General features: G+C 43.7%; 1 protein-coding gene across 1 annotated transcript in view; it reads left to right on the top strand.

Moving 5' to 3' along the window:
• Positions 1–10,283: 10,283 nt before the first annotated feature.
• Positions 10,284–14,595, top strand: part of SLC2A3 (solute carrier family 2 (facilitated glucose transporter), member 3) — a 19,753-nt gene continuing 15,441 nt past the window's right edge. The window contains exons 1-3 of the mRNA XM_011998317.1: positions 10,284–10,575; positions 12,656–12,748; positions 13,411–13,571. Coding sequence (XP_011853707.1) covers positions 10,561–10,575; positions 12,656–12,748; positions 13,411–13,571 — 269 coding nt within the window. The 5' untranslated portion in view covers positions 10,284–10,560. The remainder of the gene's footprint in view (positions 10,576–12,655; positions 12,749–13,410; positions 13,572–14,595) is intronic.

The raw sequence follows: 14,595 nt of genomic DNA, 5'->3' as shown, positions 1-14,595 counted from the left end.
TTTTTTTTTTTTTTTTTTTTTTTTGAGACGGAGTCTAGCTCTGTTGCCCAGGCTGGAATGCAGTGGCAGGATCTCGACTCACTGCCAGCTCCGCCTCCTGGGTTCATGCCATTCTCCTGCCTCAGCCTCCTGAGTAGCTAGGATTACAAGTGCCCACCACCATGCCCGGCTAATTTTTGTGTTTTTAGTAGAGACGGGGTTTCACCTTGTTAACCAGGATGGTCTCAATCTCCTGACCTCGTGATCTGCCCACCTCAGCCTCTCAAAGTGCTGGGATTACAGGCATGAGCCACCGCGCCCGGCTGGAAGGGGATCATATTAATTGGCTTATCATGCCCCATCTACCTACATTCCTAGAAGGATTTACTTATCTAAGGGACATTTTTGACACTTACAAAAATAATTTTATTAATGAATCTTTCCTATAATTACGTTATCTAATTAGGTTCTAGCTTATTTAGATATTAGCAGTCCTAAGGATATACTTCGGACTTGTTTTATTCCCCTAATTAGACATTTTGATCACCTATTTATTAGGCACTCTGAATCTAGAGATAGGTAAAATCCAGTCTCTGCCCCTAGAGTGCTCACAGCTTAGAGAGGTAAGCAAATACTCGCCATGGGATTCAGTAAGTACTGAGTGATGGGTGTGTTTGAGATGGTTGGTGGCACAAAGGAAATCAGATCTTCTTAGGTTTTTCTGGGAAAGTTTCACAAATGACAAGAAATGCTGGTTTTTGAAGTATGATCAGGAGTTAGTTGATTGGAAAGAATATTCCAGATGGAAGAATACAAAGGAGTGACTCTCCAATAACATGCTGTTATGGACTGAATTGTGTCCCCAAAATTCAATACCACTGCCCTATTCTGGGAATAGAGTTCACTAAAAATCTTGGTATTAGAGACTAGTAATATTAAATTATAGTCTCTTAAATTTCAGCCTCTTAAATTTTATTTAAAGATGTTATTTCTTCTAAAGAGATAACTTTTTTTTTCTTATTTTTTTGAAACGGAGTTTTGCTCTTGTTGCCCAGGCTGGAGTACAATGGCGCAATCTTGGCTCACGGCAACCTCCGCCTCCAGGGTTCAAGCAAGCGATTTTCCTGCCTCAGCCTCCCAAGTAGCTGGGATTACAGGCATGTGACACCACGCCCAACAAATTTTGTATTTTTAGTAGAAATTGGATTTCGTCATGTTGGTCAGGCTGGTTTCAAACTCCTGACCTCAGGTGATCCACCAGCCTTGGCTTCTCAAAATGCTGAGATGACAGGCGTGAGCCAACGTGCCCGGCCTGCTCAATATTAAAATAGGTATCTACTTTAACAATTTCAGGCCATGGGTTTTTTTGTTTGTTTTGGGTTTTTTTGTTTTTGTTTTTGTTTTTTGGGACAGGGCCTTGCTCTGTTGCCCAGGTTGGAGTGCAGTGGCATGATCACGGCTCACTGCAAGCCTTGACCTCCTGGGCTCAAAAGTCTCCCTCCTCAGCCTCTCCAGTAGCTAGGACTACAGGCACACACCACCACGCTCGGCTAATTTTTAAATTTTTTGTAGATACAAGGTCTCACTATGTCACCCACGCTGGTCTTGAACTCCTGAGCTCAAGCAATGCTCCCACCTAGGCCTCCCCAAACCATGTTTTAATACCCATGAGTGACAAAGATGGCTATTGAAAAACAGAAGAACCTATGACTGGCAGAATTGAAGTCCTATGGCAATTTATTATAAAAAGGAAGAAAGATCCAGATTGTTTCTATACCCTCTGTAATTAATTCAACAATGATTAAGCCTTTCTATGTGCAAGGAACTTACACATTTCAAAAGTTTAAAAATTACGCAGAGAGTTGATGAGAATACTGTATTAATACAATCACCAGATGCCCAGATTTTCCAAGGCAATCCTAGTTTCAGTATTTTGTCCCAGTTTCAGACTGTGTGGAATGATATAAACATGTCAGTTATGAACATGATGAGTTTGTTGTTTGAAGTTTTCCGGCTGGGCGCGGTGGCTCAAGCCTGTAATCCCAGCACTTTGGGAGGCCGAGATGGGCGGATCACGAGGTCAGGAGATCGAGACCATGCTGGCTAACACGGTGAAAACCCGTTTCTACTAAAAACTACAAAAAATTAGCCGGGCGAGGTGGCGGGCGCCTGTAGTCCCAGCTACTCGGGAGGCTGAGGCAGGAGAATGGCGTGAACCCAGGAGGCGGAGCTTGCAGTGAGCTGAGATCCGCCCACTGCACTCTAGCCTGGGCGACAGAGCGAAACTCCGTCTCAAAAAAAAAAAAAAAAAAAAAAGAAGTTTTCCAAAAGTCCTATATTATGTATTCAAAGCTAACATACAAAATAGAGTAAAAGTAAACTTCACATACTTCGTTATGGGTTAATGTACTCCTTGGCCAAGTGTGGTGACTCACACCTATAATCTGAACAATTTGGGAAGCTGAGACAGGAGACTAGCTTGAGGCCAGGAGTTTGAGACCACCATGGGCTACATAGTGAGTCCCTGTCTCTATAATTTAAAAATAAAAGTAATGGCTGGGCACGATGGCTCACGCCTGTAATCCCAGCACTTTGGGAGGCCGAGGTGGGTGGATCACGAGGTCAGGAGACCGAGACCATCCTGGCTAACATGGGGAAACCCCGTCTCTACTAAAAATACAAAAAATTAGCCGGGTGCGGTGGCGGGCGCCTGTAGTCCCAGCTACTCGGGAGGCTGAGGCAGGAGAATGGCGTGAACCCGGGAGGCGGAGCTTGCAGTGAGCTGAGATCCGGCCACTGCACTCCAGCGTGGGCGACAGAGCAAGACTCCATCTCAAAAAAAAAAGAAACAGAAAAATAAAAATAATGTACTCACTAACCTTGGTTTCACTGTCAAGGTTAAAGGTGAAACCTTGGTTTCACCCTGTTTGTGTGGCCTGCACGGAAGACTATATGACCTTCCTAAACCAAATGCTTCAGGGGGAACTGAAGTGTTCATAAGTTTTAGTTTGTTCCTTTGTTCTGAGAAATACAGTAAACTTCTGTTTTGTTTTGTTTTGTTTCATTTTGAGAGAGAGTCTTGCTCTGTTGCCCAGGTTGGAGCGCAGTGGCGCGATCTCGGCTCACTGCAACCTCCCCCTCCGAGGTTCCAGCGATTCCCCTGCTTCAGCCTCCCAAATAGCTGGAATTACAGGCATGTATCACCACGCCCAGCTTATTTTTGTATTTTGAGTAGAGACGGGGTTTCCCCATGTTGGCCAGGCTGGTCTCCACCTCCTGCCCTCAGGTGATCCGCCCGCCTCGGCCTCCCAAAGTGCTGGGATTACAGGTGTGAGACACTGTGCCTGGCCGACAATAACCTTTTTTATCTGAGGAATCTGAATCCCCTTTAAATTAACAGGTCCAGAGAGGCATTGAAATGAGACTGCAGTCACTTACCATCCCTGCTTGAGCCAAGTAATTATTTTGAAGTGGCCTTCTGTATGAACTCCAGATCAACAGATATAAATTAACATGGGCATGGTGATGCATGCCTGTAATCCCAGCTACTCAGGAGACTAAGGTAGGAGGATCACTTGAGATTGGGGTGACATAGAAAGACCCTGTCTAGAAGAAAAAAAAAATTAATTGAATGATACAGTATATTGGACACCATAACTCATATTCTGTAGTTGAACTAGGTATAGCCAATCACTGATCAGTGTTCTTTCTTTTTTTTTTTTTTTTGAGACAGTCTCACTCTGTCACCAAGCTGGAGTGCAGTGGCATGATCTCGGCTCACTGCAACCTCTGCCTCCCAGGTTCAAGTGATTCTCCTGCCTCAGCCTCCCGAGTAGCTGGGACTACAGGCACGCGCCACCATGCCCAGCTAATTTTTGTATTTTTAGTGGAGACGGACTTTCACCATGTTGGCCAGGCTGGTCTTAAACTCTTGACTTCAGGTGATCTGCCTGCCTCGGCCTCCCAAAGTGCTGGGATTACAGGCGTGAGCCAGTGGGCCTGGCCGATCAATGTTATTTCTGTAAACTTGTGAGAATTCCTGAAACACAATGTTTGTTTTCACCATTCTCCTGATTAATCCTTTTTTCTTTAAAATCTCAAGGTTCTCCTTTGTTCTCTGGAGCACTTCTTAGTGATTTCTAGGATACAGTCCTCAACTTTGGCCCAAATATACCATCTACCTATATTAATTTTGCTTCAGTTTCTTTCTTTAGTTCAACATGTCATTCAATTGACGGTTCATTCACGCATATGTCCAGGACTATGTAAAGTGCCTGCGAACAGAAAGAAGACACAAAATCCCTGCTCTTAAGGGGTTTACACGTGAAATAGGGTGACAAAGAAGACAATTAAGGTGAGACTCTGAGGAACATGGAGTGTGCCTGTAGTCCCAGCTATCAGGAGGATCGCTTGAGCCCAGGAGTTACAGTCCAGCCTGGGGTAGCACAGCTAGATGCTGTCTCTTAAATTAAAAAGAAGAAGAAAATTAAAAGACACTGGCCAGGCACAGTGGCTCATGCCTTTAATCCCGACACTTTGGGAGGCCGAGGCGGGCAGATCACCTGAGGTCTGGAGTTTGAGACCAGCCTGGCCAACATGACAAAATCCCATCTCTACTAAAAATACAAAAACGTCAGCTGTGTGGTGGTGGGAGGCTGTAATCCGAGCTATTTGGGAGACTGAGGCAGGAGAATTACTTGAACCCGGGAGGGGGAGGTTGCAGCGAGTGTACCATTGCACTCCAGCCTGGGCAACAAGAGCAAAACTCCATCTCAAAAAAAAAAAAAAAAAGAAAATTAAACTACATAAAAACAGGTTATGAGGGATCAAGTTCCTGGAAGAGATGATGTTTCATCTAAAACTTGAAGGTCGCTGGGTACAGTGGCTGACACCTGTAATCCCAGCACTTTGGGAGGCCGAGGCAGGCGAATCACGAGGTCAGGAGATCGAGACCATCCTGACTAACACGGTGACACCCCGTCTCTACTAAAAAAATACAAAAAATCAGCCAGGTGTGCTGTCAGGCGCCTGTAATCCCAGCTACTCAGGAGGCTGAGGCAGGAGAATGGCGTGAACCTGGGAGGCGGAGGTTGCAGTGAGCCAAGATCGCGCCATTGCACTCCAGCTTGGGCGACAGAGTGAGACTCCTTTAAAAAAAAAACAAAAACAAAAACAAAAAAACCTGAAGGTCTTCATCAGGTTTTTCAATACCCTCAACTTCCACATATTCCTATAACTTCTACATACAACCATTCATTGATTCAACTAACATGTAGTGGGTTTCCATTCTATTCTGGGCCTGCTCAAAACAGCTAAGCCAGATCATGCTCCCATGGAGTTCCAACCTAGATACCTACAATTCAAGAAAAAAATATAGTATTAGAAGACATGCATGATCTTTGGCTGGGCACAGTGGCTCACACCTGTAATCCTAGCACTTTGGGAGGCCAAGGCGGGTGGATCACCTGAATTCAGGAGTTTGAGACCAGCCTGGCCAACATGGTAAAACTTCATCTCTACAAAACTTGGCTGGGCGTGGTGCCATATGCCTATAATCCCAGCTAGTTGGGAGGCTGAGACAGAAAAATCGCTTGATCTCGGAAGACAGAGGTTGCAGTGAACCGAGATCACGCCACTGCACTTTAGCCTGGGCGATAGAGTGAGACTCTCAAAAAAAAAAAAAAAAAACCAAAAAGATATGCATAATCTTCAAATGTATGTCCTTTGGCCAGGAGGATCTTGCATTAGAATTGACCCATAAAGGATGGGAAAGATTTGTACAAGCAGCAATGAAAGGGATTTATTTTTTAAGACAGAGCAAGACAAAGTAAAACCTATGAGGCAGGGAATGGGGCCTGTTTGAAAACTGACAAATAGTTAGATTGGCTGAGGCAAAGCATAAGTATACTTCTAATTTTTTTTTCTTGGGTGTATATTTTAAGTATATTCTAAGCCTGGCATCATACGTTGGGATCATGCTGAAGAGTCAAGATATATCTCATTGATAATTATATATATTAATTTCATGTTGAAATGAGAATTTGGGGGTATATTAGGGTATATAAAGTATAATATTAAAATTAATGTGTTTCTTTTTATTTTCTTAATGTGGCTACTGAGTTTTTTTGTTTTGTTTTGTTTTGTTTTTTTGACTCAGTGTCTCACTCTGTCACCCAGACTGGAGTGCAGTGGCACTGTCTTGGCTCATTGCAACATCTGCCTCCTGGATTCAAGTGATTCTCATGCCTCAGTTTCCCAAGTAGCTGGGGTTACAGGTGTGTGGACACACCTGGCTAAATTTTTGTATTTTTCATAGAGACGGGGTTTTGCGATGTTGGCCAGGCTGGTATTGAACTTCTGACCTCAAGTGATCTGCCCACCTCAGCCTCCCAAAGTGCTGGGATTACAACAGGTGTGAGACCCCATGCCCAGAAGAAAAATTTTAAGTGACATTTGTGACTTATACTATATGTATATTGGACAGTACTGGTCTAGGCTTTATTCAATAATCATTGAAGATATTTGTGTAGGAAATTGATAAGATTCAAATTCTGATTTAGGATAATTCATGTAGCACTGATGTGGAATGGATTCATTTTTGAAGAAGGGAGAGGGAGGAGGAGGGAAGACCTTCCTGAAAGTGGGACGGACCTGAGAGCTGGGAGTAGGCCCTTCAGGATCAATGGGAGTGATGGAAGGATGATGTAAACCCAGTTTAGACAGGAAAATCAACATTTCTCAAATGTTTTCCTTCTTAATCTTGACGACTTATTTTCTACAGTGTTTTCAAATTCAAGTGAACTAACCTAATAAAGGAAGATTAAAAAGTAACATGCTTTAACAAAAGTTGTTCTTTATGAGGAATATTACGAATGCAAGGAAAGTTTTAGATCAGTTATTAGCTTTTTTGTTTCTGTTTTTGTTTTTGGGTTTTTTTAGACAGAGTTTTCGCTCTTGTTGCCCAGGGTGGAGGGCAGTGGCGCAATCTCGGATCACTGTAACCTCCGCCTCCCAGGTTCAAGTGATTCTTCTGCTTCAGCCTCCTGAGTAGCTTAGATTACAGGCACGCACCACCACTCCCAGCTAATTTTTTAGTATTTTTAGTAGAGACAGTGTTTCACCATGTTGGCCAGGCTGGTCTCGAACTCCTGACCTCAGGTGATCTGCCTGCCTCGGCCTCCCAAAGTGCTGGGATTACAGGTGTGAGCCACTGCGCCTGGCCCGGTTACTAGCTTTTTAGTGTGTCTTGAAATGCCTCTTATATTGTTTTATGAAAGAGATAGTTTTCCCTGTCTTTACCTCAATGCGTTTAAAGCCTTGTATTCCTTGACTTTAGATTTTATGTTTGTTTTCCACTTGGTTATCATATAGCAAGCATCCATCCCACAAAGCTGCATGAAACCAGGATTGGGATTTACATTATGCAGATGTAGATTCTAGGACTGAGATTTACATCACAACTCTTCTCTAGTGACCAAGGTGAAGGACTATCTAAGCTTGGACATCTATGTTGCTTTGGGGGCCAGCCCACTCCAGAACTGGTTTTTGAGCATCAGGTTCCTCCTAGGTCCCATTTGCTCAAGGAATACTTGTCTCAATATGCTCAATACATTTTTTTTTTTTTTTTGAGACAGGGTCTCACTCTGTTGCCCAGGCTGCATAGCTCACTGCAGCTTCTACCTCCTGGGCTCAAGTGATCCTCCCACCTTAGCCTCCCAAGAAGCTGGGTCTATAGGCGCATGCCATTACCACACCCAGCTAATTTTTTTTTTTAGGTAGAGAAGGGGTCTCACTGTGTTGTCCAGGCAATGCTCGATATGCAATTTAAAATATTTTCCTGATAAACACAACTTTGTTGTTTTGGTAGGGCTACATATTGCTTTAATTTGTAACTTTAAAATATACAATATGTTTCAAAGACTTAGTACAAAAAAATAAGCTATTAATAATTTTTATATTGAATGCATGCTGAAATGACAATGTTTTGGATATATTGGGTTTAAATAAAATAATTATGAAAAAAATTCTCATTTCTTTTAAAATCTTTAATGTGGCTACTAGAAACCATAATGTGACAGGCTCACATTATATTTCTATTGCACAGCACTGCTCTTTGGGATATCCTTTTTCCTTTAGATGCCAAATTCAGTTGTGGTGGTGACTAAAGGGGCCTCTGGCTCAGCATTTCCTGGAAGGCAAGGGTTAGATGGGGGAGGGGAGTTGTCATCAAATCAGATTTTAACAGTATCCTCATTAAAGCAAAGGAAGCAAGAGTAATCTAGTTTTCTCGGGTACAGCAGTATTAATTTGAATTCTAGGCCCTCAACCAAAACCCTAAAGGAAGATGCACTTTCTCCAGTTCACCACTGGGAAAAAGTTTATCTCTTTACCAAGCTTCCTTCACCCACCCTGCCACCTCCAGTACTGAAAGGGTTGCCAGCTACAAATAAAGGGACATTAGGAATTTGATAGTTGATATACCTCCTCCAAAAAAGCCTAGATACTATCTCCCACTTACCCAGCTGTTTAAACACAAACTAAATTGTTTTGCTTTGTTTGCTCTCACCATGGAGCCACTCTTCTCTCTCCCCATTATCCCTCCCTCAGTTCTCATTCCTATTTTCTTCTCCTACTTAGCTTGTTCAGTTTTCTTGTATAGCTTAGTAATCAGATACTTATCTCACACTTTTCTTTCAAGAAACTCACAGTCCATAACTACTAGGGTATTCATTATCTTTTCCAGTTATGTGAGAATTGCTTGTCCTAGTCCCTTCTTATTAAATACAAAAAGGTTAGAAGGGAAACACTATAAATGCCTTGTGGGTCAGAACTCTTTTGTCCTATTATTATTATTACTATTATTATTATTACTATTATTATTATTAGTTTTTGAGACAGAGTCTTGCTCTTTCGCCCAGGCTGGAGTGCAGTGGCGTGATAGCTCACTGCAAGCTCCGCCTCCCGGGTTCACACCATTCTACTGCCTCAGCCTCCCAAGTAGCTGGGACTACAGGCGCCCACTACCACGCCCAGTTAATTTTTTTTTTTGTATTTTTAGTAGAGACGGGGTTTCACTGTGTTAGCCAGGATGGTCTCGATCCTTCGACCTCGTGATCCGCCCGCCTCAGCCTCCCAGAGTGCTGGGATTACAGGCGTGAGCCACCACGCCTGGCCTTTTGTCCTATTATTCACTGAAGAATCACCAGCTTCTTGGAGAGTACCTGATACATAGCATGTACTCAGCAAATATCTGCTTAACTGAACTCGATATTCATTGCATTTCTAGATGCTATAAGCTTGAGACTAGCAAAGAGCGATGCAGAATTCAGAATGGGTGATATGGCAAATACCTTATTAAAGAATGTGGGGTCGGGCGCGGTGGCTCACACTTGTAATCCCAAAACTCTGGGAGGCCAAGGTGGGCAGATCACAAGGTCAGGAGTTTGAGACCAGCCTGGCCAATATGGTGAAATCCTGTCTCTACTAAAAATACAAAAATTAGCTGGGCGTGGTGGCGGGTGCGTATAGTCCCAGCTACTCGGTAGGCTGAGGCAGGAGAATTGCTTGAACCCGGGAGGCGGAGGTTGCAGTGGGCCGAGATCGCACCACTGCACTCCAGCCTGGGTGACAGTGTGAGGCAACATATCAAAAAAAAAAAAAAAAAGAATATGGATTGTATTTCATAAACAGTTGAACCTCTTCTTGCTGCCCTGATAGTTGGTCTGGCTCCTAGAAATTCAGGTTTCTTCCCTCCAGGTGAGATTATGCTAATCAGAGAACACTGGCAAAATTCTTTCCCTGATTTTCTTCTCTCAGGCTGTCTTTCTCTCCCTTTTAAGATCGTAGACTCCCTCTTAAAAAAAAAAAGAAAAAAAAAAAAAGATTGTAGACCCACCCTATAAACAAAAAACGACTGATAAATTCATAGAATCAGGAATCCTTACTGCTTACACTCTTTCTAACAACCTTAAATCTCTGATAGTAGCACCCACTTTGTTTTATATGGATAGATTTATTCTCATCTCTCTGTAGATTGTTTTAATCCCAAGCAGATTCAAGAGCAAAAAATAGTGTATTTGCCCTCCCTCCAGGCTTTTCTGGTAGCATTTTGTCTGTGAAACTAAGAGGTTGTAACTGCTATTAGAAGAGGGAAGGAGTAAGGATGAGCTTTTGAAAAAAAAAAAGAAAAAAAAAAAAAACCAGGGTAGAGAGAGTGGCAGGATGTGGTTTGAAGAGAGGGGGGAGGGAGGGCGTTATTGTCGGCGGTGCGGGGGTGGGGATAGTTCTGAAGTTCTGATAACACAGAATTCCGAGAGATCACAAGATTATTTCAGGGGGGTGGGGTGGGGTGGGGCTGGGGGCTTGTCGCCCTTTCAGGCTCCACCCTTTGCGGAGATTATAAATAGTCATGATCCCAGCCAGACCCAGAGATGCTGTAGTGGTGAGGCTCTGGAGCCTTCCTGAGGACCTGGAGAAGACTTGCTGCTGAGAAGGACATTTTGAAGGTTTTGTTGGCTGAAAAAGCTGTTTCTGGAATCACACCCCTAGATCTTTCTTGAAGACTTGAATTAGATTCGGGCCATGGGGACACAGAAGGTAAGAATGATATAATTACTGGTTATTTTTGCTTGTTTGGGGTACACTCAGAAAGGCAAATATTAATGATGTTAATTGCCTTGTTCTATTTTCTCCTAAGTCACCAAGCCATCTTAAGGCCTTTTCATTTCTTATCTAGCCTGCACTGCTGCCGCTTCATCAGTTCTCTTTGAATGTCAGTTCTGTTCACCTTCTTATCATAGGAAAGTCACCCGGAGAAGTTGTGTTTACTTCTCAGGTTTATTTTAGGTAACCATACACCACTGAGGACGAGATGGTTGAGCGTTTAGAGGATCGGGCTGCCTGGTTGTATAGATTAAAAGTGTGGGTCTCAGAGCCAGTGTGAAGACTTCTCTGGAAGCATTAGACCTTGAAAAGGTCTGTGTTTGGGGGCACAGGCCAGGGTCCCGCCATCTGTTGGGGTTCGTGAAAGAATTACAGTTGTCCTTCCTATTAGGGTTAAAATTGTGAGTGCAGAACATACAAAATATTATTGGTGCTGTAGTGCAATATTTGCAGGGAGAAAGGCTTTTATTTTATTTTATTTTTTTTCTGATTGAGTTTTGCTCTTGTTGCCCAGGCTGGAGTGCAATGGAGAGACCTCAGCTCACCACAACCTCCGCCTCCCGGGTTCAAGTGGTTCTCCTGCCTCAGCCTCCTGAGTAGATGGGATTACAGGCATGAACCACCACGCCCGGCTAATTTGTATTTTTAGTAGAGACGGGGTTTCTCCATGTTGGTCAGACTCCTGACCTCAGGTGATCCGCCCGCCTCGGCCTCCCAAGGTGCTGAGATTATAGGCGTGAGCTACCGCGCCCAGCAAGAAAGGCATTTTTTTACCAAGATAAATTTAACTAAAAATAAAGGGCCGGGTGTGGCGGGTCATGTCTATAATCCCAGCATTTGGGAAACCAAGGCAGAAGGATCACATGAGGCCTGGAGTTTGAGACTAGTCTTGGGCAATATAGTGAGATCCCATCTCTACAAAGCAGGAAGAAAGAAAATGTAGGAAAATAAGAGGGATGGAAAATTGAGACTAAAGAAAAGGCTCTCAAAGATAGCGAATGATTAGAGGAGGCAGAAGAGATTTTTACTAAAAGGAAAAAGATTTAACAGAGAGCATTGTACTGGCAGGGCCCTCCGGGGTACCAATGCTTAGCTGTGACTGAGACATCTGGGAGGCTGCAGGCAAGGTCACTTCTGCTGAAGCTCCTAGCCTGCTGCCTAATCTGTCCGACCTGAAAGGAAATGAGTTTAAGATGTGAAAGATTGAAGGGATTTTTGGTGGGGTAGGGTGGGGAGGAATGGCATAGAAGATGGCCTCAGGCATAAAAGTTGAGCTGCCGGGAGGTGGAAATGTAAAATGTCTTCCCCAGCTGAATTATTGCAGGCGAGGTGAAGATGACTGGTTCTCCCCACTAAGAAATGTCTCTTATATGTTGGGTTCAGAGTAAGATGTTCTTTCTTCCCCTACGCGGGGGTTAGAGATAGCAGAACTGTATTTAATAAACGAAGACTGAAATGGGGCCAGGATGCAGTGGGTAGATCCAGTAGCTTACATGGTCCAGAGAGATAGAGACTCAAAGAGCTGCCCAGCAGTGAAGATACAAACTACCACGCCCTCCCCCACCACCACAACTGGGCTTCTGTGGGGTCTGGGTACAGATCAGACTGCACTGTGTTTGTTTCCGAAATGATCAGTTCTTAGCGATCCTACCCAAGGCTGTGTTGTCCTCTGCCCTCCCAGTTCTTGAGTGGAATTCTGTGCCTACCTTTTTACCTGATGCAAGTTTTTAAATATTTCCAAACTGACCAACCCAGTTTCTCTTAACTTCTTCCTTCCCCAATTTTCTTTCCACTTTCACCAAGTTAACTTCACATTCTTATCTCCAGATAAGTTCTTTAGTATAATCTATTCCTTTGTCTTCCCCATTAATTACCTAAATCTCATTTGATGTTTGTCCTTTTCATACCACTCATAGGTCAAATTCTCCTAATACAGCTCCATAATTAATAAGAAACAGTCACCAATCACAAGTTTTAAGGACCACTCTCTCCTCCCGGTCTTCCCTCCCTCCAGGTCACCCCAGCTCTGATCTTTGCCATCACAGTTGCTACAATCGGCTCTTTTCAGTTTGGCTACAACACTGGGGTCATCAATGCTCCTGAGAAGGTGAGTGCCAGGCCACAAGAATTAGAATCTGGAATAGGGAAGTTACTCCTTTAAGCAGAGTTTCAAGAAATCAGAATTTAAGGCCAGGCACGGTGGCACCTGTCTGGAGTCCCAGCTAATCCAGAGGCTGAGGCCTAAAGATCACTTGAGCCCAGGAGTTAAACACCATCCTGGGCAACACAGTTAGTGAGGGTCCCTCCCCAAACTAGGGGATTTTAAGACAAACTTTGTATCTATCCTGTCCAAGACTGAAGATGGAGACAATATTGGTGGGGAAAATTAGTGGGGTCGTTTAATCAAAGCAAAAAGCTCATTTACTCCCTGAACCCTGAGCGGTGCTGTTCTTCCTCCCACTCTTTCACCCATAGTGATAAACTTCCTGTATTATCCCTTAGGGGTTAGTTACAAAGAAGCTGGGTTCCCTTAGCATGGGGCTGGGGTAGACTGAACATCGGTGCTGCCACCTACTGGGATTTTCAGGACAAATTAAAAAACTACTATTCCAGGGAGAGTTAACATTAATTCCAATATGTTATCTAACTCTTCCATTCCCGTCTATTTATTCCCTTGATTCTCTAGGAAGGAAATGATCCCTAATATTTGTCTTTTTTTCTCATCCAACTGTAACAGTCTGTTCTACCACCAATGCTTTTATTTTGCAGATCATAAAGGAATTTATCAATAAAAGTCTGACGGAGAAGGCAAATATCCCTCCCTCTGAGGTGCTGCTCACGTCTCTCTGGTCCTTGTCTGTGGCCATATTCTCCGTCGGGGGTATGATCGGCTCCTTTTCCGTCGGACTCTTAGTCAACCGCTTTGGCAGGTATTGACTAGAAACTGGGCAAGGAAGTGGGCTCTACAGCTGCACTGAGGACAAGTGTGGAGAGTTAGGGCAGGGAGATGATGATGCCTTTGAATAAGAACACCTTGAATTCTAATCAAGGGAAACCTAGTCCAACTGGTCCCGAATATGACTGCCCTTGCCTGGAGCTCTACTACCCTCCATAGCTCCCGCCCAGCTGCTCAAGAGATGAACTGTGTGAGTGATTGGCCTTTGCAGTCCAGCTAGGGCTAGTTCAGAATTATTTCCTAGTAAGCTCAACTGTGGGGTTTCCAGAAACATAATTTACAAGGTATGAAGTTGTTTACTTTTATTAAAAAAATTGGGGTTTCATATAAATGTTTCTATTATTTTACACAGGATAGGTAGGAATTATTTTTGTAATTCTTAGTCTATGGCAAATGTGGATAATGGTAAAAAGAATCTTATTCTATAGGAGCTTAACAATATGTTTTTAGAAGGTAGAATATATTTTCAGTTATGAAATATATTTTCATTTAGGCAATTAGGCCGGGTGCAGTGGCTCACGCCTGTAGTCTTAGCACTTAGGGAAGCCGAGGCAAGTGGATCAGCTGAGCTCAGGAGATCGAGACCGGCCTGGCCAACATGGCGAAACCCCGTCTCTACTAAAAATACAAAAATTAGTCAGGCGTAGTGACAGGCACTTATCATGTCAGCTACTCCAGAGGCTGAGGCAGAAAAATCGCTTGAACCTCGGGGGTGGTGCAGAGGTTGCAGTAAGCTGAGATCTGGCCACTTCACACCAGCCTGGGTGAAAGAGCGAAACTCCATCTCAAAAAAAAAAAAAAAAAGCCAGTGCAGTGGCTCACCCCTGTAATCCCAGCACTTTTAAGTCAGGAGGTAATCAGGAGTTTGGCTAACACCTGGCCAACATGGTCTCTACCCGTCTCAGGCAGGAGAATCACTTGAACCTGGGGGGTGGAGATTGGTTGCAGTGAGCTGAGATGGCATCACTTCACTCTAGCATGGGTGAAAGAGCGAAACT

Source organism: Mandrillus leucophaeus, unplaced genomic scaffold (assembly GCF_000951045.1).
Source record: "Mandrillus leucophaeus isolate KB7577 unplaced genomic scaffold, Mleu.le_1.0 Scaffold568, whole genome shotgun sequence".
In the NCBI taxonomy this organism is placed as follows: domain Eukaryota; kingdom Metazoa; phylum Chordata; class Mammalia; order Primates; family Cercopithecidae; genus Mandrillus; species Mandrillus leucophaeus.
Note: the sequence above shows the minus strand (reverse complement) of the source record. Positions and strands in the feature narration are given on the sequence as shown.